At 40.0% G+C, this 27,788-nt stretch overlaps 1 protein-coding gene across 5 annotated transcripts; it reads right to left on the bottom strand.

Moving 5' to 3' along the window:
- Positions 1-15: 15 nt before the first annotated feature.
- LOC146681835 (uncharacterized) lies at positions 16-27,662 on the bottom strand. Of its 5 annotated transcripts, none has more exons than XM_085448919.1 (10): positions 26,990-27,662; positions 24,007-24,798; positions 23,009-23,138; positions 11,134-11,246; positions 8,452-8,710; positions 6,534-6,940; positions 6,118-6,171; positions 2,751-2,848; positions 2,095-2,136; positions 16-1,932 (listed from the first exon to the last, which is right to left on the bottom strand). In XM_085448919.1, the coding sequence occupies exons 6-10, from the start codon at positions 6,658-6,660 to the stop codon at positions 1,882-1,884; spliced, it is 372 nt and encodes a 123-aa protein (XP_085305045.1). In that variant the 5' UTR covers positions 6,661-6,940; positions 8,452-8,710; positions 11,134-11,246; positions 23,009-23,138; positions 24,007-24,798; positions 26,990-27,662; the 3' UTR covers positions 16-1,881. The 5 variants fall into 4 exon arrangements, 1 of the variants encoding a protein (XP_085305045.1); XR_014918090.1 differs by lacking the exon at positions 6,118-6,171 and having other exon boundaries at positions 24,007-24,071; positions 24,660-24,798; XR_014918091.1 differs by lacking the exon at positions 6,118-6,171 and having other exon boundaries at positions 24,660-24,798.
- Positions 27,663-27,788: the final 126 nt, after the last annotated feature.

Genomic DNA, 27,788 nt, shown 5'->3' with positions numbered 1-27,788 from the left:
ACTTTAACTGTGGTTTTTAATTTTCTGTAACAGTTTTTAAATAATTTCACACCTTAAAAAATAATCTTTATTTCATTCTAAAGATAACCTTTTATTTCTTTTATTTAAAGACCATTAAAGAAATTCATTCAAAGGTAGATGCAGATATTCCTTTAAATCACTTAATCAAGCAATTACGATTCACATATTCATATCTACCCTTCATATAATTCCTTATATCAAGATAAAATTGAGTAGCTTTCCCCCCCTGATGTATTTCACCTTAAATTCATTAGGTGGCAGAAATGTCCAAAATCTGCTTCTCTTTGCTGATCTGCAAAACTTCAAACCGAGTTTTACTGAGTTTTTTTAATCACAGATTTCATATCCGGAAACAAAACAACAACAACAACAACAAAGACTCAGTTTTACAGATAATAATAATGAAGCAAACATTCATATAGGAACAAATTAACTTGGATTAAAGCACCATCTAACATGACAGGTCAAAGGACTTTGAGAAGTGTAAACAAACAAATTATAAAACACAAGACCGACAATATAAAAACTTAAAGCTGCAGCATTTGTTTTCAAAATGTTAAAAGCTGCAAAGAATTCATGCTCAAAATGTTGAATATGAAATAAATGAATCATTAAAAAATTAACAATTAAATGAAATGTAAGAAAAAAATAGTAAAAGAAACAACTTTTAAACTGTTTAAAGAGTTTTTAATCATTGCTAATATCCTTATTTTTACTTACATTTATAAAATGCGTATAGCATTTCAAAATTTGTTTATGTTTGTTATTTTGCCTCCAAAAGTTCCATAAAGTCATCAAATTTATTCACATGGCTGGCTGTGTTCATTTACTAAATCTTGCTCCTCTGCAGCTTTAAGAAATTTCACACAGATTTGAAAGCTGTTTCTCAAATTGGACAAGCTTTGGATATTAAATATTAAAAACACAGATAAAACTGCAGACTGTGTTGGGGCTGCATGTCTGCACTGCAGATGACCCTTAGGCCCCCTCAACAAAGTCAAAGTCAGCCCCTCTCAGCTGAATTCTACAAGTCAAATTCATTATTCATTGATTAGCTGACTAACTGCAGCTTTGATGAGTACACAAACTATTGATTAGAAATAAAATATATTTTTTAACATGTAATATTTATGTATAATTATTGTTGTTAATAATCTGGAATAGTTTCAGCTTCTCGTAAATGTTATATTTGACATGAAATACAGAAATCTTACTCATGTTATCATTGATATTTAAAGCCCTAAATCTACTTACAGATACATTCAATTATAAAGTATAAGATGACAGACGTGATTGGGAGAGGATAATTTAATATGTTATAGTAGGATCAATAAAGAATTTATCTATGAATCTATATGAATTAGGGTTACAGTCACTCCAATACTAACCTGTGGCTTCCGCCCTGAAAACAGATGTTGCATTATAGGGATCCTTTATGATAGTTCTGTTAATATGGTTTCTTATTGTGTAATCATCTGAGGGGCTTAAAATAAAAATCAGTTCTGTGTTTTTTTGTTTCTCTTTCAACCTTTGATAAACTGAGAGCTCCTTCAATTCTTCATCACAATCTTAACTAATCCACAGAGTTAATGTCTTTGACACAAAGACCCAAGGAACCAAAAAACCTTAAGAGAACCTGAAAACTGGTAAAAGTCGTCTTAATAATATGCTGCTGCAGGATGGTAAATCACAATAAAGTCGGTACTGAAACATAAAGCTTACTTCTTTGGAATAAAACAAAAAACAGAGCAACAAAGACACATAATTAAGAATTTTGTTGTGACATTTCATCCTGTTACTTCAATACTTCAATCACATTAGGTTGTACAAGAACAGCAAACCTACTCTTCTTCCTTTGTCTCATGGTCTTGTCTGCAGGGAGAAATTACCAGTATCCAGACCTTCCAGTTCCTGAACACAAGAACACATTTCAGTCTACACCATTATCCTCATTAACAGTTACAGATTAGCTGTAGAGTACACATATTTACTCCGAAGACCTGTGAGCACAGGCAGTAACAAACAAACTACAGCAAACACACAGATTACTGCTTGGGTTTCATTGTGACTTACACTGTTGACGTCCTGGTTTGTCTTTACTTTGGTGCTGAAGAACTACAGAAAAATGTGAAATACGTTTCGTCAAAAACAGTCTGCTGTTTACTGGAGTGTTACTGTGACCAACAACATCTCTCTGTCAATGCAAGTTTCAAGTCAAGTCAGCTCATAGGATTAAAAATAAAACCACACTGAACAAGTCAAAGCTAAAAGTCCCGATTCAGAGACAACTCAACGCTAAAAACAAGCAAAACCTGAATCAACCATTAAAAATATTGGGGTGGCACACCAACAGAATTTACAGCTTTAATATGCTGTCAGATACAGGTTGCTAGAAAAATATGGCAAAAGAGAGAAAAATAACATAAATAACAAGTTCATGCTTCGACTCATTGTAGGGAGTCTTCCTCTTTATTGTGCTCAAGTTTATTAGATTTATTACCAACGTAGTCTTGTCAGACTAATGGGGGACAACAAATTATGGGGGCTGCCCCCCCGGCCCCCATTGGTGCTGCATTACATTTATGATAAGAGGAAGTTAAATAAATATGTGGTAAAATGTTGCGTAGGTTTGGAAGTGATCAATAACACTCAGTCTGACTGTCTTTCCTCCTTTAAATACCAGAATTCACTCAGAATCCTTTCAGCACTAAAGGAGAAACAGGACCCACCTCCTCTCTGATGAACATACTGGTGATGATGAGACAATAAAGGCTGAGGAAGCTGCTCACGATGTAACACGGCGTGGAGTTGTGTAAAATTACAGGCTCTGTGGAGGTCAGAGTCAATGGTTAAACAAAGCGCAAGCATGAGCAAAATCTGAAGAAATGTTAAAAGGAGACTGGTGTAGATGTTTCTTTTTCCTGCTGTATTTCCTGCTGAAATACATTAATTGGGTCTGGGGCATGACTGACCTTGTGACCATCTCAAATTGCAGGGAAAAGAAACAATAAACACAACAAAAATGCAAAATTCCAGGTCCAAGTGTCGTACAAAAAATAAAGACTGAAGTGTTTCGAAACACTTTTTTAAATCTTTTTTTTTTTTGTTTACCTGAAAAAATACTCGAGCTAGGTCCTTCGAACTTGTTAACATTATGCTAAAGAGCCTCTGAAGCCAGTAATGACAAAAAACAAAGCAAAACATGGAAGTAGGAGATAAATATCTGTGTGTGGTTTGTGCTTTGCTTTGCTCTGCAGGAGCTGATTGACGTGATAGACTGCATGAGCAACACCTGGGCCCAGTGAGCTATGAAAGCTCCGCCCCTGCAGCCTTAAAGTACGCATTTCAAGGCCGATTACGTCACAGCGGCGCGCCGAAGGCTGTCCCAATTCAAAGGCTGCTCAATGCGGCCCTGAAATGCGTCCTTCATTTCCCTGAATTTTAAGGACGTGGCAGTGTAGACTTCGTGGCCCAACATATCCCAGAATGCGATGGGTGTGGATAAATTTGCAGAAAAAAACGGCGGATGAGGGGCGGCCGAAGAGTAAACTTTAAGTACTGAATATTATGTCACTTATTTATGTGCAAATGTTTAATAACGAAGAACATTAAACATTACTGTTGGCCACATGTCGGCAAAGTTATGTGACATTAGTGACGTTTGTACTAACTTGCTTTTAAAGCCTTTACTTTAAAATATACTCCGTTCAATAGCTGAGCTCAATCTTACAGAGAATGATCAAAGCTCATGTAGAAAGAAAGAAAGAAATGAACAGAAGATTTTCTCCTTCATTTCTGTCAAACAAAGCTATGACACGTTTCCAGTGGTTAGTATCATGGTTGCTAGGCAACCTGGGCAGCGCAACAGAGGCTTTTTTTTTTTTTTACTTTATTGACAAACAACAGTATCAGCGCAACGGAGGCTAGACCGTCCCATTACACAAGCCGCTGTTGTGTTGCTTTGAAAGTTTATTTTTGGGAGGTTAAGAAAATGTGGTTTATTTGTTTAGTAAATAATTTTGACCAGTAAACTCTCCTCATAACTCAGACGCCCTCTACAGGAAAGGGCAGAGCAGGCTGTACCTGCTGCGGAGACTCAGGTCGTTTGGAGTGGAGGGCCCACTCCTGAAGACCTTCTATGACTCTGTTATGGCTTCTGCTATCTTTTATGGCGTGGTCTGCTGGGGCGGCAGCATCTCTGCTGGGGACAGGAAGAGACTGAACAGGGTGATCCGAAGGGCCAGCTCTGTTCTAGGATGCCCTCTGGACCCAGTGGAGGTGGTGAGTGACAGGAGAACGGCGGCTAAGCTGTCATCCCTGATGGACAACGTCTCCCACCCCATGCAGCAGACTGTGACAGCACTGAGCAGCTCCTTCAGTGGGAGACTGCGGCACCCACGGTGTGGGACGGAGAGATTTCGCAGGTCTTTCCTCCCCACTGCTGTCAGACTCCATAATAAAGACTTTAACTGATCAAGCACACACATCCATACATATGCAATAATACTAAGTGCAATAATCCTTTCTGTCATCGTTGTATTTTTACTCAGTTGTATATAGTATTTGTATTCTATTTTTATCTTATTGTATATAGTATTTTATTTTATTCTATTCTGTACAGTTGTGTACTGTATTTATTCTTATTGTATTCTAATTTTTGCCTCATAACTTTTGCACTGTCCACTTCCTGCTGTGACAAAACAAATTTCCCACGTGTGGGACTAATAAAGGTTATCTTATCTTATCTTATCTTATCTTGTTTAAACATGCGCCATGGTTTGGTCTTTCTTTGCTTGTGACTCCTTGATGTTGGTAAATACAATAATTGAAAAATACCACGTTACATATAATATACATATGATAATGTACAACACATTATGGAGTATGCTTCTGCTGTGAGCATATATATAATATTATATATTAGGGAAATTTTCCTAGACATATTTTTGACCTGGGGTAGAATTGATTGTGAAATGGAAAGGGAAAATGCTTATGAACAAAAACATGATGCATTTAAAGTAGCTCTTTTTCATTTTTATTTAAGAAGATAATTTTTTCCACTGTGCGGTGACCAAACCTGTTCCTTTCGTGGAGATCATTTCTCCTGCCTTAAGGCAAATCCCTTCACATGGCACAGAGGAGGCTGGAGTGCAGAGACACTGGTAGAGATGCAGTTATACAGTCTACCTGGGCCCCCACAAAATATCAGCTAAAGAGAATAAATAGATTAAATTGCTGCACATTTGGCAGACTAACATTTTCAGATTAATTAAACAATAAAATATATATTTTTTTACAACATTACATGTAAAGAGTCAAGTGGAAGTTTTTCTAAAGTTATTTAATGATATTTATACTATGAAAGCAGATTTTTTGACATTTTAAGTTTTTTCCCATTATAAGATAAAATAAACACGCACAAAACAAAAGCAAACGGCCAGAACACAAAGCTGGAAAACCCACCCAACTGACCAAACTCAACTCAAAATTCTCCCACACAACAGAACCTCCTCTATTCCTCGCTGGCTCCAAATCTCTCAGTGGAATGATCAGTGGTTCGCTATCTGTCACCATCAAAACGCTCCACAAATCCCGCGAATGATTCGCTTCCTTATAAACCAGGGAGTCAGACACCGAAGCAGTTACGTTCTAAATGAAGCTTCGGACGTCACCGATCACGTGACTCTGGCCAAACGAATCAAGCTTTGGCACAGTGCTTCTGAAGCAGTGTGTTGATTTTTTTGACACACGCACCGGAGCTTCAGCTTCAAGCGGGCCATCACTAGTATTTGCTGTTATATTCACATAGATCATCGCGATTATGTTGTTTATTCTATTGCTCTCTTTTTCTTTGCTTGTTTTCTCTTTTTTCTTTCTCAACAAGTGATCCAGGTGATTGATATATGTATGTTTTGTCTGTTTGTTTTGTTGCTTTTTGGTTTTTGCCCCTTGTCACCGTCCCTCTTCCCCGCTTTTTTTTTTTTTTTTTGCCTGTCCCGTTTGGCTCTTTTGCCATCAGAATTGTTGTCTAAAGGCAAACAAAGATGCCCAACGGATTTACTTTACCAAATTGAACACCCCGCTCCTTTTCTTTACCTCTTTCTTTCTCCCGTTTCTTTTCCCCAGTCAAGTCTGTCCCATGTTCAGCAACTGAAAATAAAATAAACAATAAAAGCAAAGGTGAATCAAATAGACCAATACAGCAAGGCTGGGATGGTCCATTTGGTAAAGTAAATCCGTTGGGCAACTTTCTTTGCCTTTAGACAATAATTCTGACGGCAAAAGAACCAAACGGGACAGGCGAAAAAACCCCCCCCCCAAAACATTATCATAATTCATTCAAGCAGGTCATGTATAATTGTGATGAAGCTTATTTCCAATATATAGTAATTGTAATATTACCAGTATTCATATAATTTGGTAGAATTGGTCTGAAAAATGTAATTCAAACAGAAAAGCAGCAATGGTGCCTTTAATGGTGTAACCAGTGCTTCATACATGTGTCCTCTTACTTGTAGGAGTAACTGCAACGGTTCCCATCTCTTTGGTACTCTCCATGATTTTTATCCAATTTCTTCCTCTTTCATATGTCCACTCCGTCCCTTTGCATTCATAATTTCCTTCATCGGACATCGTCATTTTTGAAATCACCAGTTCAAACACTCCATTCCTGCCAGGGACCAATCGGATGCCTCCTTCTGCATAACGCTGGGCAAACCTGGACCCCGTGACCACATACCCTCAGGACCAAACGTCAAAATCTCCTCTGACGTCGTCCCCTTCTTCACCGACCAGGTGACAGACAGGTAGGTGGGGTGGATGAGCTCCCGGGTGACGTTGCAGGAGAGAGTTAGGTCACTTCCCTCAACGATGACAGGGGGCGGGGTCTTAGGGGACACCTTGAGCGTGTTAGGAATGACTGACGGGAAAACAAAACAAAAAAAATTTTCACACACAAACAATCTTATAAAAAGAAAAAAAAACTAGTAGTAAAAATGTTGACTTTATAAAGTAGCACGTGCCAAGCTAGCCTCTACAGCAGGGTTGGGCAATCAATTTTCCCAAGGGGCCTTGTGAAGGACCCTCTGAAGTCTAACATCCACAACTTTAGGATATCATTTTTTAATTTTGTGTTTCAAAAAAGCCTTCCTGGAGGCGTTCCAGGCGATGGTGGAGGCATCCTGGTGGCTGGCTGAGGAATAGGTTTTCTGGCTGCTCCCGACGCCTGACGCACGCCAGATTGGCCCGGGTTCAGTAAATGGTAAATGGCCTGCATTTGTATAGCGCTTTTCTAGTCCCTAAGGACCCCAAAGCGCTTCACACTACATTCAGTCATTCACCCATTCACACACTGGCAAGCTACATTAGATTAATAGTAGATTAATAGGGCAGTGTGTCCGGGTGCATTGACGGCCGATAGGGACATGCGGGGTCTGCCCTGCGCTAAGCGGTGATACGGGGTCATCCGACATCGGCTCTGGGAAGGAGAAGGAGAAAGCCCTGGAATTCACTCCACAGAAGATTTTCTACTGGAGCTGTCTTGTGTTGACACCCTACACTCAGCCTTCAACCAGGTGAGAAGAATTGATGGTCAGATGGTGCACCCTGAAGCAGCGCTGACATTTCTGCATTTTGTACTGATTAGACACTCGCACAGAGGAGGAACACATCCAGTTGTCGGTGCCTTGAAGTCGCCGGGAAATGATTTTCCAGGTGGTTCATTACAACCCAGTGGCCAATCACATTGGGTATGACAAAACTCTAGATTGAATAATGGCTCAATTTTATTGGCCGGGCAGATGTGCACCAATAGCGCTTGCCCTGCCCAGAGTGTCAGCTGGTTAACCAGCCAGTCATACAAAAAGGGCCTTTGTGCCCTTTACCATTAATGGATGTCCCATTTGAGCACATGGGCCTGGACCTTATCGGGCCATTTCACTGGAGTGCACGTGGATATTGCTTTGTATTAGTTCTGGTGGATTATGGTGAGGGGAAACCCCCTTTGTGAGCATTAAGTCAGTTTCTATAGGGACAGCTCAAACGCTTGACAATGCTTTGATACTGTGTATAAACTGGAAGCTATCTCCTCAGTTTTAACTTGATTTTACAAGGTTTGAGTGTTACAAGGTAAAGTACATCATTGCACAGCAGAGCTTTGTACTATGGCTCAAAGAAACCCGTCAGTTCTTCAAATAATATTGGTATATGACACTTTACAGTAACATTTTTTGTTTTTTATTATTATGTGCAAATAGAAATAATTTATGGCTTCCAAAGAAAGCTAGTATGCTTAGATATGTACTGTATGAGTGCCTGGATTTAAAGGTTTTTATTTTTTTGATCAGACATTTGTTAAATTTAACATTTGTTCAGGATTTAAACCTCTGTATTAATAGGTCAGAATGGTTAAACATACACACACTTTCATACCAGTGAGTTGGACCTGAGCCATATAATTTCCACTGATGACGTAGTCGGTGCTCGGTGTTTGACACTCGTAGAAGCCAGCATCCGTCAACTTCACCTCAGCAATCTTCAGCTCCACCTCATTGTCTTGGAAACGCACCACCGATATGTCGCCAGACGCCACGCGCTTGCTGTAAGACTGGTCGGAGTAGCGAGAGTCGAAAGAGGAGATTATCTTTGTCTTCTGCCCTTTCGCATCCTTTAACATATTCCATTCAAAATCCTGCAGGAAAAGAGAGGAACAAAGACGATGTGAATGTTATATTACGGCAAACTTTTAACAACATTCAGACTTGAAGAAGAGGAGCATATGTTTTCTAAAAAAACCCAAAACAATAATAATAATAAAAATAATAAAAATTTATGTGAGGGACCAAAGTCTCACATAGGGCTGCTCGATTCTGGCAAAAATGATAATCACGATTATTTTCACTGAAATTGAGATCTCGATTATTTGACGATATTTATTTAACCCTTTAAGACCTACCATAGAACCAAGTCCGCCAGAGCTTTTTTTTTTTTTTTTTACATGCTGTAGTGCCATTTTTGGGAGCATTTCAAGTTGCTATACATCAATACAACTGTTATAGCCCATATTTTAATAATATGTATGCATTAAGTGACCGAGGACAAGCTGATGACTTAAGCTTGTCACTGGCTTGCCATCACCAGTGTGTGAATGGGTGGATGACTGGATATGTCCTTAGGGACTAGTAAAGCGCTATATAAATACAGGCCATTTACATAAGATGTAAGTACAACTCCTCCGGTTTCTTATGCAAAACAAATTATTGCGCTAGCTTACACGGTTCCGGTTCTACAGGGATTTAAAGGGTTAACAATAACAATGTATTGAATAATGACTTTAAAAAAATAATATAAAATAGTGTGCAAATACTGATAACAGTGCAAATGTTTGCAATATAAAAAATAAATGAAAAATGTAAACATCTATGTTTAGTGAACTTTGCAGTGTTGCTCTGTGGTGCAGCTACTACACCGTGGCAACGTTTACACACTATCAGTGTTGGTCAAGTTACTTGAAAAAAGTAATCAGTAACTAATTACTGATTACTTCCCCCAAAAGTAATCCCGTTACTTTACTGATTACTTATTTTCAAAAGTAATTAATTACTTAGTTACTTAGTTACTTTTTAAAAACACGATTTACAACCTGAAAAGGTGATAAAGCAATAGATCTTTCAGCCCAATTCTACTTTTTCTGCATAATCCATCATACAAAATGTAATCAAATGGAAAAGTCTTTTTTTTTTAAACTTGTTTTGTTAGTTTTAATCTTTTAACTTTATGCATCAAGCAAAAATTTAATTATATGCAACATTCTCTGAGTTGAATAAATTAGTTTAACATTTAAACCTATTTTCTGCACATTCCAGCACATAAAATAAAATATTTTTTGTGTTTACACTCAGTCTTTCAAATAGATGCAAGTAAAACACAACAGAAAATAAATAAAGTCAAAGACTCAGCGGTCCTGTTGCTCTATTTTCACCTGTAAAGCAGGACTACGGTAGGCGGAGGTTTACCCTGGTGCTGGTGTGCCGCGGTCAGTTGAAGAATCCGCGAGCTTCTTTGTGAGTTTCCCATTACATCGTTGCACACTCGTGCTTGCTTGGAAGTTTAGGGGGTTTTTTTTCCGCTGTAAAAAGAAGTTTTCTTCCCACGCACAACGGACACTAATGTTTTTGTCACTTTTTATGGAATCAAACTCAAAGTAAGGTCAGTACTTCCACACTTTAAACGCTGCACGCTCATACTCTCTCCACACTCGATATATGATCCATTGTTGATCTGCACACAGCTGTTGTCACTAACGGCGCACTCGCTTACGTCACTGTCATGAGACATTCTTGCAAAAAATCAGGGTTTTAGTAACGCAGTAACGCAGCGTTCCTACGGGAAAGTACCGGTAATCTAATTACCGTTTTTGCAATAGTAATCCCTTACTTTACTCGTTACTCGAAAAAAGTAATCAGATTACAGTAACGCGTCACAAGTAACGCGTTACTGCCCATCTCTGCACACTATGTCTACTTGATGTCTGACTCTGCGATCCCATAATGTTTACACACCACTGAAGGTTTTTTTTACCTCTCTTTTCAACCAACGGCAGTCACTCTCCTCTCCAAATAACTTCTGCTTAGCTTTCCGAGCTTCCCTTGGGTTCTCTTAATTGTTGTGACGGGTGTTCGAAATGCAGAGAGGTGCGCTCGATTTGCCACACGGAGCAGCGCGAGAGTAAAGCACGAGGGAGGGGCTAATAATCGGCTCAGTCATTTTTAATGATCGTTGAAAGCCCAGATCGTAATCGTGATTAAAATTCGATTAATTGAGCAGCCCTAGTCTCACACATGACATTCTTGACTTCTATAACTGAAAATAAGCTCACAACAAATCCACTATTAGTTCATTTTTGAGGCACGTTTGACAATGTAGACGATGTTCAACAGTTTGAGGAAGAAACTAAAATAATAATAATTCACTAACTATATTTGTGACAGTAGAAACCACTGCACAGGGTGGCCATTTGCATCATTTCAAAGTGTAACCCATCTGTCAGACAGAACTTCAAGACTGATCTGTGTGTGTGTGTGTGCGTGTGTGTGTGTGTGTTGGGAAAATGACCTGCTCCCTAGGCCCTGTGTATTCTTTGACATCACATCTGATGGAGACTGGCTGGCCCTCCACCCGGATTAATGGACCAGGAGGCACCGTCACCACACGGGCCGAGCACCCACCTTGAAGGACAGAGAAAACATTTTAAAAGATTAAAAGTCTATAACAGAAAAAATTATGTGTGGAGGCTGAGTTGGACTCTGAAACCTCTAAGATGAAAGAAAATCCTTCTATATATGAAGCAAAAATAGAATTTACATGAAGAATACGCTGTATTTATATACATTTGCCCCTCAGTACAACAGACCATTGAGGTCATATTGAAGTTTGCTGGGCCTGTAGCAGCTTGAATAAGGTAATAGCATGTTTGACAATGACACTGATGTTCAATGTTTTAATCATGGACAGTCAGGTGAAAGCCACACTGGCTGACTTGCAACAAATCCTGGCTGAAGAACAGGAAGCCAAGCTTGGTCAGTGTGTGACCACACCTGGCATCCAGACCAGCATGAGGAGGAGCAGCCAGGCTGTTGTGGCTGTGTGTGGTTCTTCCACATGTTTCCACAACAAAAGAGACACCAAACAAGGCTCAATAGCAGAAATAGCTGTTTTGGCACTGGCACTTTCCTTAGAAATGCGACATCACCGAAGGTGAAATAAACAGGCCTTTGTCTCATGTGCCACCTTGCTGAGGTAACACTTGAAACAGGTGAGGTGCTGGGTGAAATGCGTCCTCCAGGCTTTACTGTGGCAGTCAGACCTGTAGAGCTCCTCTAAGAAGAGGAGAGCACTGTGCTGATGACTTTCTGGGGTCATCCTGTGCAGGCAAATCTCCTCATCAGCCCGGGTTTTTAGTTTGGCAGATCCCCAGATGCATTTGTCGGTGGCGATGGTGTTCGTGGAGTGCTTGATGTAGGAGACCTCAGATGGAGTGTACTCATCCAGGTTTCCCCAGAATAAAAAATACTCTTACATCTACAGACTTTATGTAACAGGTTTCAGAAATTGCAAACTTACTTTAATACAGATTTTACTTGCTGTCAAATCTTGTTATTGTTGTTGTTTTTTTTTTCAAAATTATTTGTTGTTTGTGGTTGTATTTTGCTGTTTCTTATATTTTCATTTATTAGAATCTATTTTAATCGGATGTTTTAGTGACGTCTTTTTCTCTTTGTGTGTGACCTTGGGTTTTAGAAAGGTGCCCTCAAATAAAACGTATTATTATTATTAATGTTAGAAATTATTAAGCTTCAGCAGTCAGCAGAGGTCTACAAACGAGGAAGCATTTTTACAGAGCAAGAAGAAATCTTCTATTTTTAAATGTAAAACAGAAATCTGGCCACAACTTCAAGAAAAAGCACGATGTGCATGTATGAGTCAGCCTGCTGAGTGTTTTCTGTTTCATAAGTGACAAAACTTCATAAAAGCCACATTATGTTTCCCTTCACCGTCTGTCAGCAGTAGTCTACAGTTTAAGCTGTCTTTATCTTCACATTAGGGATGGATAGTTGACATGTTGGTCTCATGAAAGCTAATATGCAACTAATGCAAGTTACTATCATGTGACCAACCACCAACATCTTTCCGATTTAATTCAAAGTATTTTAAAACAAAATTTGAAAGTGAAGAAAATTCACACATTTGCAATACCAGGTCAAAGAACTCAGATGCAGCTCCAACAGTCCACTCAGGGTTTCTGAACTTCACCTACAACAGATGTTTTAAGTGTCCACTTGTTTGTAATTGATGGATTTGCAACAACGAACAAACACAAATCCCAAAATTGCAGCACCTTTTTTTTTTTTAAAGAAATAAAACCACTAAAACATTTTGGAGGTGCACTCAAAAATATCAAAACAGAAACCGTTAAAAAGGGAAAAAATGCAGACGCTTTATGGCTCGTTACAGGATAGGAAAATGAAAGTCTGGTGGTCACAGTAAAAGGGGAAGTACATTAAAGAGGCTTCCTCCTCTCCCAGAGTACTAATGTGATGTGTAATGGGACAGTTCCTATAGGGCATATATTCAGGTATGCCAGTGAACAGGTCCTGGTTTGTCCCTGTGGAGAAAACCAGGGAAACCAGGGAACTGGCCGAGCCTGATCATAATAATACAGCTCATCTTTATGGCCGGGCCATCACTTCTCAGCAGGTTAATGGGACCATGTCAACTCATGTTGGCTAACTGGTCTTAGTGGGAGTACAGTTCGCTCGGACTAATGAGAAGCTGAACTGGACAGAGACTGAGAGACATTTATTTTCAATCTCTTTGATTGACTTTTCAATTCGGCTTAATCCAACATACCAACCAAAACCTCTGTTTCACTCAAAAAGTTACAAATCAATTGGATGTTAAATGCACTATTTTTTGTTTAAATAATTATTTTTTTTAAAAAAGATAGTCCACCCTCAGACAAAAATGAAATATTAAATTGGCAGACTTCAAAACGGGGATTAATATTTGGCTTCGTGTCAAACGACCGCCTGCCCAACACTGTTGCAGTGATTTACCAAAAATGCCTGCGAGTACTTAAACTGTTTAGCACTTGTTTAGCTACAATGGCAAAATGAACTGATAAAGATGTATGAGACAGAGCAGGTAAATAATGCACAGTGATAACGATAGTTGCAAAAGTTTTTTTTTTATAAAACACACTTTTTCTTTTCTTCCTTTTTTTAAATAAAAGGGCACCAGCAGAGTTAATTAGCCACCAAGCAAAGAAGTGTCTCTTACTGAGCATGAAAATCCCAAAAGTGAGTGCAGTGACATAGTTTTCCATTTTCCTTCCACTTTTTTCCTTGTCCCTCGATTTCCACGTGTTTTCTCTGGAGGTAAGACCGGTCCTCTCTCGCCACTGACACTTACCACTGTATGTGAGTGCAGGAAATGCGTGACAGCATGACAGAGGAGAGAGAGTCTGTGAGTGTGAGAGAGACAGTGGATTGTGGTCAACCACCAGACAGTTGCTTGGGGCCCAGACTAGTGCCAGCAGGTCTCTGACAGCAGAGACCTGGCCTCCCTGAAAGGACCCCACTCGTGCCTCTTACAGTTCAAGTGGCATTCATAGTTCTGTTTAAGTGAATGGCAGCTAGGAACAAGAATGAAAATTGAAAAGCAGAAAGAATGAAGAAAAAAGAGGAAGAGGAGAAAAACCTAAATGCTGCCAGTTTATTTTTAACTTTAGGTGGCAGACATTTCAGTGAGGAACCTTCCACCAGTTTAACACGAGCTAGTTTAACATTAAATAACTCAGAGCGGCCAGCTCTGTGTCCAGCTCTGGTGGCTGTAACATGACCGAGAGGCGTGCACAGCTTCCTTGGTGGTGTCAGAATACTTATAAAATAACTGACCAATTCTCCCAGTCAACTGTTGCACAGGGTAGGTTTTTGGGGTGTGTATAGGAAGGGGTGAGGGGGTAATATGGTGAAATCCTGTCCTGGTACAATACCACCATACACCCACAGCTCGCCATGCGTGCCTGATACACAGGGGTGGATCTAGAAGGGTGGCATGGGGTGGCAAGTGCCACCCTAAAATGATCTCTTGCCACCCCAAGTGCCACCATAGTTTTGCATAAGACAGTGTTGTTTGTTAAAATAACATAGCATTAGCACTTTGAGCGTACTTACAGTTAACAGTGAATATAAATGCTAAAACTGAATATATCGCATAGTGTTCCACCCCCCTCCTCCATTAACAAATGGTTCAGCCCATATCACAGACAGTCTTCTTTTCTAGTTTTCAGTAGCAAGATGCTTATGATTGTGCCAGAGCACATTTTGAACAACACCATGGGAATTTCAGATTTCACACAGGTGGTTGGTTGTTGCACTCTGGAAATGGAATAAAGGTGAGTGTTATTAACCCTCTGGGGTCCACGGACTCGCTGCACCTCCAAATCACATGACTGATTTAAGCTGACATAGCAACAAGCTGCAGCCACGCTGAGTCTTTCAGCCCTTTTTAAAAGATTGGACTTCAACACAGATCTTTGTTCATGACAGTGCAGATTTCTGACATTTTGTGTAATTTAAGCATGTAACAATTTGATTTTTTTTCTAACAAAAAACAGTGTGAAACTTAAATTAGATTTGTGTTTGTAAATGAACCGCCCCATGTTGTGTAGCTTTCTGGATTTTATACTTATTGGGCTACATATCTATTTATTATACAAGCCATACAGTACATAAAATCACATGTTTTATGTAACTAAAGTGTTTAATTATGTGGGCTACAGAAAATAATTAAGTTATGGATGAAATTTATATGAAAAACGTGTATACTTATTGCATTTGAATGTGTGTTTGTGAAAAAAAAGGGGGGATTCCCATGATGCATTCAGTATTTCCTTTTCAGCCACCTTTCTCACCCAACATGTGTTAATAGACCTCTCTGCACTGAATTACACTTTTTATTAATCTCTGGCTCTCTTCCACAGGGATGATCTGATATCCTCGTGTTGGTGTTGTTCCCAGACCATCATGAAAATGTTGTTCCAGGTTCAACATTGCAAGTGACCAATCACATTGTTGTGACGTTATTCTTTTGCGCGCCAAGCCATTCGTGCATTTATGAAATTCCAATGTTGCAAGGACAATATCAATTCTGCTTACTGTTTATTAAAGGGTTACGGTTAGGGTTAGGGTCCGTTGATCGGCGGACAGAGGCGGTTTCTCGCAGCTTAAGAACAGTTTTTTGTTTTACGCCGGTTTTTCCTGAAGTCGCAAAAGTATGACGTCACAACATTCTGATTGGTCACTTGCAATGTTGATCCTGGAACAACATTTAGTATGATGATCTGGGAACGACACCAACATGAGGATATCAGATCGTGCCTTCCACAGAATGTCTTTCATCCTGTCTTCTTTCTCTCACCCCAACCGGTCGCAGCAGATGGCCCCGCCCCTCCCTGAACCTGGTTCTGCCGGAGGTTTCTTCCTGTTAAAAGGGACTTTTTCCTTCCCACTGTCGCCAAAGTGCTTGCTCATAGGGGGTCATATGATTGTTGGGTTTTTCTCAACAATTGAATCTTTCAAAATCTTTCAAAAATGTTTGATAATTTGCATCTCTGTTTGGGACAACGTACTACTTTGAACAGTTCTCTTCAAAACTGACTCTTGTAAAGAGCCGCTTCTGCTCAAGACTAACTGACCCAAACTTGGAAAAGCAGCTTCGAGCAGGATCATCATCATCACAGCCAGCTGACATCAGACACCTCGCCAAAAAGAAACTGTTCCCGCCATCTCATTAGGTGAGTCTGACTAGTGTCACAATCAGCAGGGCTGACTGTGTGTAGAGTGAAGGGTGGACCCAAATGCAGACGGAAACAAAATGTGAAACATGACTTGAATAACAGAAAACGAGCCATTTATTGAGGCTGGCAAAATAACTGTAAACAAAAGGCAAAATGCAAGGCTAACAATAAACTAAATTGGGTGAGCTAAATTAACTTAAAAACCTACAACAGGAACATGGACTTAACATGAGGAGACTTGACATGAGGAAACTTGACGCAACTTCTTGGCTTGCAAACAAAGCAGACGATCTGACAATGACACACTGAAAACACAGGACTTAAATACACAGGAGGTGATTAGGGGAAGTGGGAACACATGGAGGAACAGCTGACTGACATGAACCTAATGACAGGACAGGGGAAGTGAAACTAAATACAATGAACAAAGAGCACACGACTCCTTCAAAATAAAACAGGAAACACTGAAACTAGACATGACAACACAAGCTTAACAGACCTAACACGTGATGAACGATACAAGAACTCAAACATAGAAACCAAGGAAACAATAAATAATAACTGCCTTTCCTTAACTAAAGCTAAATAGGAATGACACAAACTAATCACATATCTAAAATGAGACAAATACAAAATGAACTCAGAGCGCTGGGTCAGAGACCCAGCCTGTGACAACTAGCAGAAATGTAGCAGTCATGAGGCTTAGTAACACAGTAGTTACAGACTTTTCTTTTTTTTGTACAGGTAACCCGGGATTGCCGATAAAACTGGGGGCAGGGGTTTGTTGGGTCTGTGTTTCCACATGCCCCGCTAGTTTAGAGACTTATTCCTTATGAAGAACGCAAGACATAACAGAACATCTTCAACCGGTTATTTAACTCGCTAACGAGGGAGAGGCTTTGGTCAAGAATCAGCTCTTGAAGCCTAAATCCCTCAAAAAAGCAGCTGTCCTCGTAGCCTTTTTATTGACATGACAGTTACAGTACACATCACAGCACAAGCACCTCCCTCCGTAAAACCCCCCAATGGTTCTAAGACAAGGCACTATGTATGTGTATGTGTAAGCACCTGTATGCATGAGCAAGAACGTGTGTGTGTGTTTGAGTGAGTGTGTGAGAATGTGTGTCTCTCTGTGTGCGTGACTTCCAACTGTTTCTAACAACATCCTTAGTCATAAAATGGTAATCTCCCCCACACCAGTTCATGGTGTTGGTTCACCATGAACAACACAGTGAAGCCACAAAAGGGCCGGAAGCTTACCACACAAGAATCAGATCTTCCAGATAAAATGTATCTGCAATAAAACCTCCCCCAGCACAAAGTGGCTGGAGAGGTGGTCAGAGACAAAGGAATGTCTTGATCCTATAGATTGAACTAAGACCTTACAATTTTAAGAAACACAATGACAACATTCAACAATTAGACTTAACAGGTTGCTGCCCACTAGCTCCAAATGACACAATATTATGGACCACAGGCTGGAGGTCCAGTAGTGTCTGGCAATCATACCTCAGCAGAGACTTTGTTTCATGGATGACACAAGTTAGAAATAATATAAACAGGAACAAACTTGGCAATGACAGACGAGCAGCCTCACACACCGGCACCATCTTGTCTCAATCTTTTCTCTAATTGGGAAAAAGTGACATGAACTTGTCGTGTCAAACTGCTCCACCTAGCAAATTGTTAACCAGGACATAAAGAGCGTAAGCACGTGTTGTCTTATTAATATCACTAGATGTGTCGATGTGCAGAATATTGGCAGGTTGAATGTATTCATGAGGATGTCGAGTGAATGGATAGTGTGTTAACCAGAGTTCTTTAGAGCACGGACAGCCTGCAGAGTGCAGCCGCACTGAACTCTTACGCCTGTGTTTGTGTGTTTGTAGCGCTAAGGAGCAACTAAAGTAAGTTATTTCAAACTTATGCACAACTCAACGTGCCTTTGTGTCCAAGTGAAATGTTGGTAGCATTTCTGAGGTGATTCATGTAGTGGGCAACATGGCTAAAACAGAGAAGTGTTAACTTTGATGGACATACAGGGGAGCACGCGGCTCGGGGGCATGACCACAGCGTGTACAATAGACCAATCTCAAAGCTTGTGGAGTTTCTATGGACACCGACTCAGAGGTGTTGAAGCCAAAATTCCAGGTGGAATTGTCACAGCATGCCAATCATTAACCAAACAAATTACAGAATCCATGGAAAATTTTGCTAATGATAAAGTCCATTATTTAAGGAAAATGTTCAACTGTGGACCCAACAATAGGTAGCACTGATGAGGCTGCTGGGGTGCAGGGTGAAATTAGCAGGGTGTGTCAAAGAGTGAACAGAACATTGCTAAGTCAGCTGACAGTTCCATAAAATGTGTTTCCTACAGCAGCAAACAGGCTTCAAGAAGTGACAGTAAGGAGAGGTTTCAAGATCTGTGGGCCAGTCGGCCTCTTGTGTAAAGGACACAGTGGTGCTGAAGTCATAGAGGCTGTGGTCAGTACAGTCAGCCCAGATTTCAGTATTCGTGACATGCCTGAGATAAAATGTGACCTCACTCCCCCTTAGTTAAAGGAAATAATGAAAGCGCATCAAAAATCTCCTGACTTAACTCTTTGTGCTTGCATTGAGATGGCTCTCAGGAAGGGATCAGTGCAGCACTGTACCAGTGACAGTGAGGAAAGCTGCTCATCACTGGTTATGGGTCAAAATCTGCTCCAAAATCTAATTACCACCCCCGTTCCTTAAAAGTAGGCAAGGCAAAGTGGAACAAATTTCAAGGAAGAGAAAATATCTTGTGACCCTCCAGGTAACTGCACACAGATAGACTGAGACATATGTGAAGCATACAGTGGGTCTGTGTAATGTTTATTGGGTAGAAACTAGAGCTGGGCGATAGAACGATAACTTTTAAAATAACTTTTTCTCGATAGAAAAATTAAACTATTGCGATAGGCCTCACCGCTCTTGTCCTCTTAAAAAAAAAAGAACAGCCAATCCAAATTAAGTAGTGCAGAGCCGAACCAATCACAGCCGCAGCGTCACGTCACGTGACTTGTTACTTACAGCACAAGTGCCAAGCCGCACGTGTGTTTGTTTGGGAAGCAGCCAGCCGCCGTGCCGCCTGGGTTATGGAGGAAATGAGTGCGCCGACTAGAGAAAAATCAACCGAGAGCGTGACCGAAGATTACCGAAGAGAAAACAGATGATGGTTCCAATGCCGGAGAGATTGTCGAACGGAAGAGCCATAGAAGTTCCGTAGTGTGAAGGTATTTCGGCTATTTCAAGTCTGACAAAAAACAGAGTAGCGCGCACTGTAAATTGTGCCGAAAGCAAGTCTGGAAATACAATAAACCGGTGCATGCTCAGTCTCTGACTGGAAGCGCTAATTCGTCATTCGGCTTTTGTCAGACTAAAGTAACTGTTAAAACTGTTTGAAAAGCTAAGCTATACAACAAGGAGAGATTGAGAATTTCCTTTTAGTTCTCAGTTTATTTGATATTGACAAAAGTTAGTCAGTTTTGTCTGTTCTTCTGTAAAACAAACTAAGATTTATTTTTAGAATTAATATTTTGTTTCTAAGTGGAATTGACAATTTAGTCGTCTGTTTCGTTTGTTCTATTTTGAAACTTAAACGCTTTAGCGGCTGCCTTTTGTGTAGTTTGCAATATTTTCCTTTATTTATCTGAAAAAGTCTCATGTTCCTTAAGTACATCTACCCTGTTGAACTTATTATGGGAAATAAATATTTAAATAAAAACAAGCTGCTGATTATTTCACATTTTACTTGTGAGCAACGGCACATTTAAATCTTACAAATAGTTATTTGGCTTATATCGTGATAGATATCGTTATCGCCTGAAACGAAAAAAATCTTATATCGCCCAGCTCTAGTAGAAACAGGCTCTAAACCAGGGCTGTTTTATACAATTATATTTGACCCTCGAGATAATTTCATATATCAATTATTAATGGTTCGTGGTATGTGGGAGCCAAATCCTCAGCCCTGCTGAGAATCTGCGCAGTGTTGGAGTTTATTTCGATGGGCACACCATGCAGCCAATCACATGCAAAGACAGATAGGGACTATATCATGCAGAGGGACGGGGGAGCTGGATTTAAAAGCTAGTGTGTTGGGAAAAAGTGACGAAGCAAGCGAAAATGTAAAGTGAGCAGCATCTGACTTCATTTCAATGATAGATGGCAAAGCTGAGTGCAGAACTAATCAAAGGAGCTGGATAAAGTTTTACCCGTTTGTATTTTCTGCCATTTTCCATTTTCAGACCTCATGTGTTCTCCCTAGTCGTAGTTAATGCATAAAAATAATGCTTTTAAGAAAACACTGAATAAAATATTGCTTTGTTGAAAAAGAAAATGTACATTTGAAATTGACATAAAATTGACATAAAATGCTCAATACAAATACACCGCCAGTAAGGATCTCAGTCACAAAGAGAAAACCTCAACACATAATATACGCAAATCCCAGCTGTCATAATGTGCACCAAATTAATCCTGTTTTTTCTCAGTCCTTACAGCGCTTTCTGTCACCTAGAGCCAGTTAATGTCTCCAGACCAGCCCTAAAGAAGTGCTCCCTGATCTTTGAAAATGAATCCACTGTGAGTGTGTGAACAAATGTCATTGTTTTAAGCCCCACAGATACAATCATAGTCTAACTGTACAATGCAATGTAGTCCAAATAATCCAGCACATATACAGCAGAAAAGAGACAGAGGGGTCCGTGAGCAGGGACCTTTCAAAATGCTACATTTTAGTTTTTATCTTTCGCCAGAATCACACTCTTACTTTTCTGTGTTCATGTATTTTAAGTGAAATTAAAGCTAATTATAGCTTAATGGCAAGAAAGCGAAAGTGGAAACTACTAAAAAAAAAAGAGAATTATCCTTTTAAGTGAATCTAAATATTTCCCTTCCTCTGTCTAAAAAAAGCATCATCTCCTCTCTCTGTTTATACCAACTCTATTGTCTGACTGGCTTTTGGAGACTCAGATTTGAAGTTTGCCGAACAGAAAAATCGATATTGTTCACTGAATGTTTTCTAACAGTAAATATTTTTCAAACATTTGTTCCCAGTTTCTGTCTTTCCATGTGTTGTCCCTTAATCTGAACTGGAACACAATGAAGCAGAGTGTAATCACCTCCTACGAGCCATCCTGTCACAGTGAGTGGAAGCTACAGTATCATATACTGGCTCATTGTGATTTACAATGTGAGCTATTCATGGTGGCCTAAAACAAACTGTGTGCATGCTCTTGTTGTTAAAGGGAATCACCCTGCGAAGCCACAAGTCAGCGTCACCTCCGTTTCCTGCTTGTCCGAAGTGAACAGTCATGAAAAGATCAATTCATACAGAAGTGAATTGTAGTGGAAGCAGCAGGATCAGTCATGGACGCACAAGTTTTTTTGCAGTCCGTTTTGTGGCACCACAAGGGAGCCTGTAGTGACTGGAGCCCCACTGGATCATCACCAGTAGGAAAAAAAAATCGTTGCAAATTTTCCAACACACACTGGATGTGATCTGGGAATGTAGTTTCTTGCAACATGTACTCATATATTTATGCAATACTTATGCTGTTTGTTTACTTCAGCTCAGCATTCAGTACAGTTATTCCCTCCAAGCTGATCACCAAACTTGTGGCTTTTAGACTCAGCAACTCCATCTGTATCTGGATCATGGACTTTCTGACCAACAGACCCCAGCATGTTAGGTCAGGCCATAACTGCTCTACCACCATCACACTCAACACTGGCACTTCACAGGGCTGTGTGCTGAGCCCGTTCCTCTATGACTGCAGACCTGGGTATGGATCCAACTCCATCATCAAGTCTGCAGATGACACCACGGTGACTGTCTCATCAGTGACAACGATGAGACTGGCTACAGGGAAGAGGTAAAGCACCTCGCTGTGTGGTCTGACAATAACCTGCTCCTGAGTACCAGCAAAACCAAAGAGCTCATTGTGGACTTCAGGAGGGAGAAAACAGACACCCATGTCCCCATCTACATAAATGGCACAGCTGTTGAACGGGTCTCCAGCTTCAAGTTCTAGGGGACCCACATCTCTGAGAATCTGTCCTGGTCAACTAACACCTCCAGCCTGGTCAAGAAGGCCCATCAGTGCCTTTTTTTCTACTACAGGAGCCTTCAGACTAAAATCAGCAGGTTTAGGAACAGCTTCTTCCCCACAGCTGTCACCCTACACTGTTCACTATTGTAGTCTGTTCAGAGAGCTACGCTTCCACTGCTGCAGATATATTCATAGCACTCTGTAGATCTGTTTACCTCACACCGATACATCTGTATGTAGTACATCTGTATATTTGCTCTTATTGCACTTACTGATAAGATGCAAACTGTATTTTGTTACCCTGTATTTAGACATGTGTAATGACAGTAAAGTTGAATTCTAAATGCTATCCTAAACATTTAAACAAAAGCAGCTACACAGCTACAGGAGAAGTTTTTAGAAGTGATTTTTAGAAGGCCAGTAAAGAGAGCATGGAGACAGATGGAGGATGCCAAATCCACTGAATCTACACGCTTCCTGTTTCCACCTCATCCTTCCAGTGCTCTACTATACTCCCTGCTCTCCCTACCACAACTGTCTTAGAACTTGCCTGGGCCAGGTCTGAGTCCAGCTTTGCAACTCCAGCCAGGTCACATGACACAGGGGTTTGCTCTGATGTCAGCAGGCAGGTCAGTGGAGCCCTCTGGTGATGGATTTATGTCAGTGAAACAGGAGGAGGCCTGAAAACAGACAGAAGGCTTAACTAGCAGGACAAAGTAGCATGTAGTACTTGAAGGAGTCATCACAGCCAATCAGTTCTCAGGAAAATGGAACATCACATACATTTTCTCTTCTTTCATTTTCATCAATGTATTTCCTTTGAAATTTAAAAAATCATTATTTTTTTTATTTTGAAATATTTCCTTCTGTCAATATCTCTGCCTGATTAGAAGCTCATAGGCAGTTCCTGTCACTCTACAATAAAATAATGTAAAGGCTGCCCTCTCTGCCATCCCACTAGCTGACCTAACTGACACAAGTAAACTGTGTTAAGATACCCTACATGGACTAAGGTTCTTGGCCACATACATATAGATTTGTGTGGTTGTAGAAATCATGCCATGAAGCTCCCAGCGCACATTTTTGATGCTTCTGTCTGTGGCAGAGGTGGTTTGGAGCTCGGCAGAGCCTTGGTGGCTTTTACTGACTATACACCCCTACCCATTTATTATGAACAAACAGCACAACTATTTGTGTTTTTTTTTTCTATGTTACACTTGCATGATTTAGATTTATACTTATGTGGCAGCTATTCACTGGCCTGACAAAGCTATTTTAAATGATATCATGTCATGAATAACACAAGTTATTTTCCATGAAATCAAAAAGTGGTGAAATTCTCAAAAAATGAATGAGACGTGCATGTAATTTGACATATTTTGTTGTTTTGTGTGTGTGTTTGTCTGTATGAAATTTTGACGTGTATCTGAAAAACACAATTTTGAAAACACTGGAAAGACCTCAAGACATTTTTTCTTTTGCTTACTATGTAAACAAAAATTCCCACCAATGCTTTTCAGTGTGAAATTTAGTGTGTAGAGAAAATACCTGTGCCAGGTTGTCTCCATCTAGTGGTGAATAACGCATTACCACTACATCAGGTGAGTTTTTCTCTGTGCACAGTGACACAAAACTCATTTAACAACATAAACTATTTAAAAAATGATGTAGGCAGATCAAGGCAATGTTACAGATTCAGTAAGAACAGAAGTTTATTGCAATCCTTCAAATATGCAGGGCGTCACACTAACACAGTTGCTTATGTCCAGCATAGCTCTGTTATTATCAATTTGATTCGAAACGTGTCCAGTTTATTGTCTTAAACTTGCATTAAAGTTTCAATGAACTAAAGTGGTCCCTCTGAGTCAGCACCCAGAAAGCTCGTCTCTTTTAAAAATGTGGCCATAAATACGAGCGCTGCTAGGATCTTAAAACACTGGGGCTAAATCCAGACCTGAAATCTTTGGAAGTTTCACTCAGTAACAGCACCTTTTTAATATTATTGACTATATTTTATAGTCACATTTATATAAAATGTCAAACATTATACATTAGCTAAAGGTTGAAGTCACAGAGCTATACTGAACAACAATGCAATTTGAGTTTTTCTTGTTTGTACTATATATTTGATTTATTGTAAGCAGCGGGAGTAAAACCTAAAGAAAAAAACAGTAAAAACATGAATGAATCTCTGCTCTTACAGCTTGTGCTTTTATTGTGCCGTGATGTCTCCTTTGAAACTGTCCTCTTGCTCGTGTTTTGGATGCTCACCTCTTCTTCACCTTTCCTGTTCCTTTCACTAAACTGCTGCACTCTTGTTCTCTGCTCTCGCCTCCTGTTCTGGTTACAATTAGAATGCAGTCAGCATGTGCCAAATAAACTTGCTCCAAATCGATCATGTTTGATATGATGATGAAGTTTTTAACATCTTATTTATCAACTTATTTGATGCACTGTATCAATCAGTTATTAAACAAATATCAGACTGTAGAAAAGCCAATAATAATGCACGGAGCAAGTTCATGCCATAAGAGCTAAATGGCCATAAAAGAAAATCCTGAATGCCTAATACAGGACAGGCCAACATTGAATGCAGCCACAGATCGACATCAGTCAGCTTTCTGTACTTTCCACCTGATCACATATGTCCTCAAAGTCATGTCATTTCCTCTGTGGTTCATTTATGTTTACTTTTACATTTGCAGTGACAATAAATTTAGTGACATAGTGCACACATTATTTCCTATGGACTATCTTGTTTTATTTAAGTTAGTATTTTTAAAGGTGCAGTCAGTCATTTTTTAGGTTATTTGATAGAAAAAAAAGGATCTTGTACTCATAAATAAACATAGAATAGTGGATAAATATGACACACTGTTAAATGTGTCATTGCTCACTGCTTAATTTCCTCATTGTTTAAGCATTACTCATCCTTAGTATGTCATTTATAAATACAGATATACGTTCTTAGAAAGAACCACTTCTGAACCTGATCTCCTTACTCCAAGGAGCTTTTGTGAGTTATCATTGTGCCAGAGGAGGAGGGCATCCAATACTTCTTTCATTTCACCTGAGTTCGCCTGTGGGAAAGCACAGCGCCGAATACCCTGACTATTTCTTTGAATTCAGGAGTACTAGTGAACTAATCTTGAGTGATTACTGAATTATCTGAATAAAGCTAATGAACCAGAGAAATTCTAAACTCTTAAACATCCCAGAGATATCTGAATTTATGTCTGCACCTTCACACTCCAGATATGATGGATCATACCTGTTTTACCTCCGGTGTTGTGCCAAAAAGTGATCGTCTGACGAAAAACTGATTTCCAATGTCTGTATCCAACACAAAAACTGCAGTCGTGGTGCTTTCGATTGTACTCAGAACTCGGAAATTCTGCCTTCTGAATAGGAAGATGTAGGTAACACCAGACTGCAGATGAGCTGCATACAGAGCTGGACTGAGACAGAAAATTGGCCCGGACATTTTGACTAGAGACCGGCCCACCATTATAGGAAAAATCATAAAGCCTTTGAATGAAAATAAACACTGTTGTGACAGTGATGTTCACTGTTTTGATGGTATATATGCATCAATCTATCAATCGTTTGTTGTAAGATTCAGATAATTACAGTATTTTTTAAAAGCTAGACATTTTAAATGAGAATAAGAAAGAAAAGTATTTCCTTGTGCCCACCTTTCCCTGTTAATGCCCTACCTGGCCCCCTGGCAAAACTTTGCTAGATCCGCACCTGCACAGTTACCAGCTGTCAGCTACCTAAAAAAGGATCCTGGTGTTTTTTGTCTCTCAGAAACAGTTCATAACTTCCCTTCAACTCATTCATGTCACCTAAAAGGTAAACCTGTTTCTCCATCACAGCTCTGATGATTCAGTAAGGACATCTCCTGGTTTCATCTTCATGTTTCCCTCTCACCAGATATACCAACCGATATCATGACCAGCAGCTTTTTTGCAGCTGTGGCTCCAGCAAACATCAGCTGATAGTAGAAAGTAATATTAAATAAATTCTAACAACAGCTGATCAAGCTTAAACGTACTGCTGTTGTTTAGCGCGACATCCGCTGGTTTCCTGTTTCGGCGCAAAGTGAGCGATAAACAAACAAGAGAGACGATCAGCTGATCATTGATCAGTTTTCATGACTGAAGTAGAAACGGGAGAGGGAGGGTGGAGAATGAGAGAAGAAGAGGCAGCTGTGCAGCAAAGACACAGAATAACTCCAGCTTTGTGCCTTTTTCATTGTAGCTGAATTACGGGACAAACTGTTCCCTTTCACCTAAATAAGAAACGCATAATATTTTCTCTGAATACCAGACGGGACGGTTGACAACTCTAATAACTTATGAACAAAATAAAGTTCAACATCATTAACTTCATAGCACCACCCAGCTGTATAGAAACTCCATCATGCTAGCTAGTACGCAGTACGGAAAAAGTCAGAAAAACGAAAATAAACTCCACCTAAACTTGGTTCATATCTGACCCAGAGAGACTGCAGGTCATAACTTCTTACCTGAAGTTCAGTTCACACTTGGACCGGCGGCCGCCTCGGGTCTCTTTTCCTTCTGCGTCCCCTTTCCCTCCTCCACCTGCTGGCTTCCACCACTTGCTAATGTTACTGAATCTGTGGAAGCTCCGCGATAGCCACCACACGAAGTAACGAGTAACGAGCCTATCTAAATCCCAGTAACGACTAACGCGTTCCTGATTTTGTCATAACAACTAGTTACCATGCTCGTTACCACAATAATAACGTAGTTACTGTAACGCGTTACCTAATAACGCATTAGTCCCAACACTGCTTAGGATGTAACTACAGCCCAGCCCATGCAGCAGTGTATGAATGACTAACCTCGTATTGTGGATGGATTATCTCAGTTGTTCTCCTGGCTGAAGTTTGGTCCTTTTACAGCATCCTGCCATGCGATTACATTTGTTCCTGACCACCGAGAACACTCACGTTAACTTTTATCGAGTGGAAAAAAAGTTAGCTTGTTTATATTATGCTAACATAGCTGTGTCGCTAGCGGTCACGTAGCACATCATTATATACCAGCTAGCCCAACTTCAGTAACCCTACAAACGTCACTGCTGTTTACTTTTCTGTCTTCATTTATGTTGGAAGTGATAGCAGAGCTGTACGTTTGAATTTGTTTCCAAAACCCCGCAGTCAGGACATGCTATATTGTATTTAGATAGAAGCTAGCGAGCTAACTCCCTGCTAACTTCTAACTCCGTTAAATGTCATAAATTCCGTTTTCATGGATGCCTGGATGTTAAACTCAATTGTTACACCTGGTAGAGCAGAACGC

The sequence above is a fragment of the Copadichromis virginalis genome, linkage group LG23 (assembly GCF_057382275.1).
Source record: "Copadichromis virginalis isolate Kocher_CV1m ecotype Utaka linkage group LG23, C_Virginalis_male_GT1.1, whole genome shotgun sequence".
In the NCBI taxonomy this organism is placed as follows: Eukaryota; Metazoa; Chordata; class Actinopteri; order Cichliformes; family Cichlidae; genus Copadichromis; species Copadichromis virginalis.
This window is presented reverse-complemented; position numbering and strand designations above follow the sequence as displayed.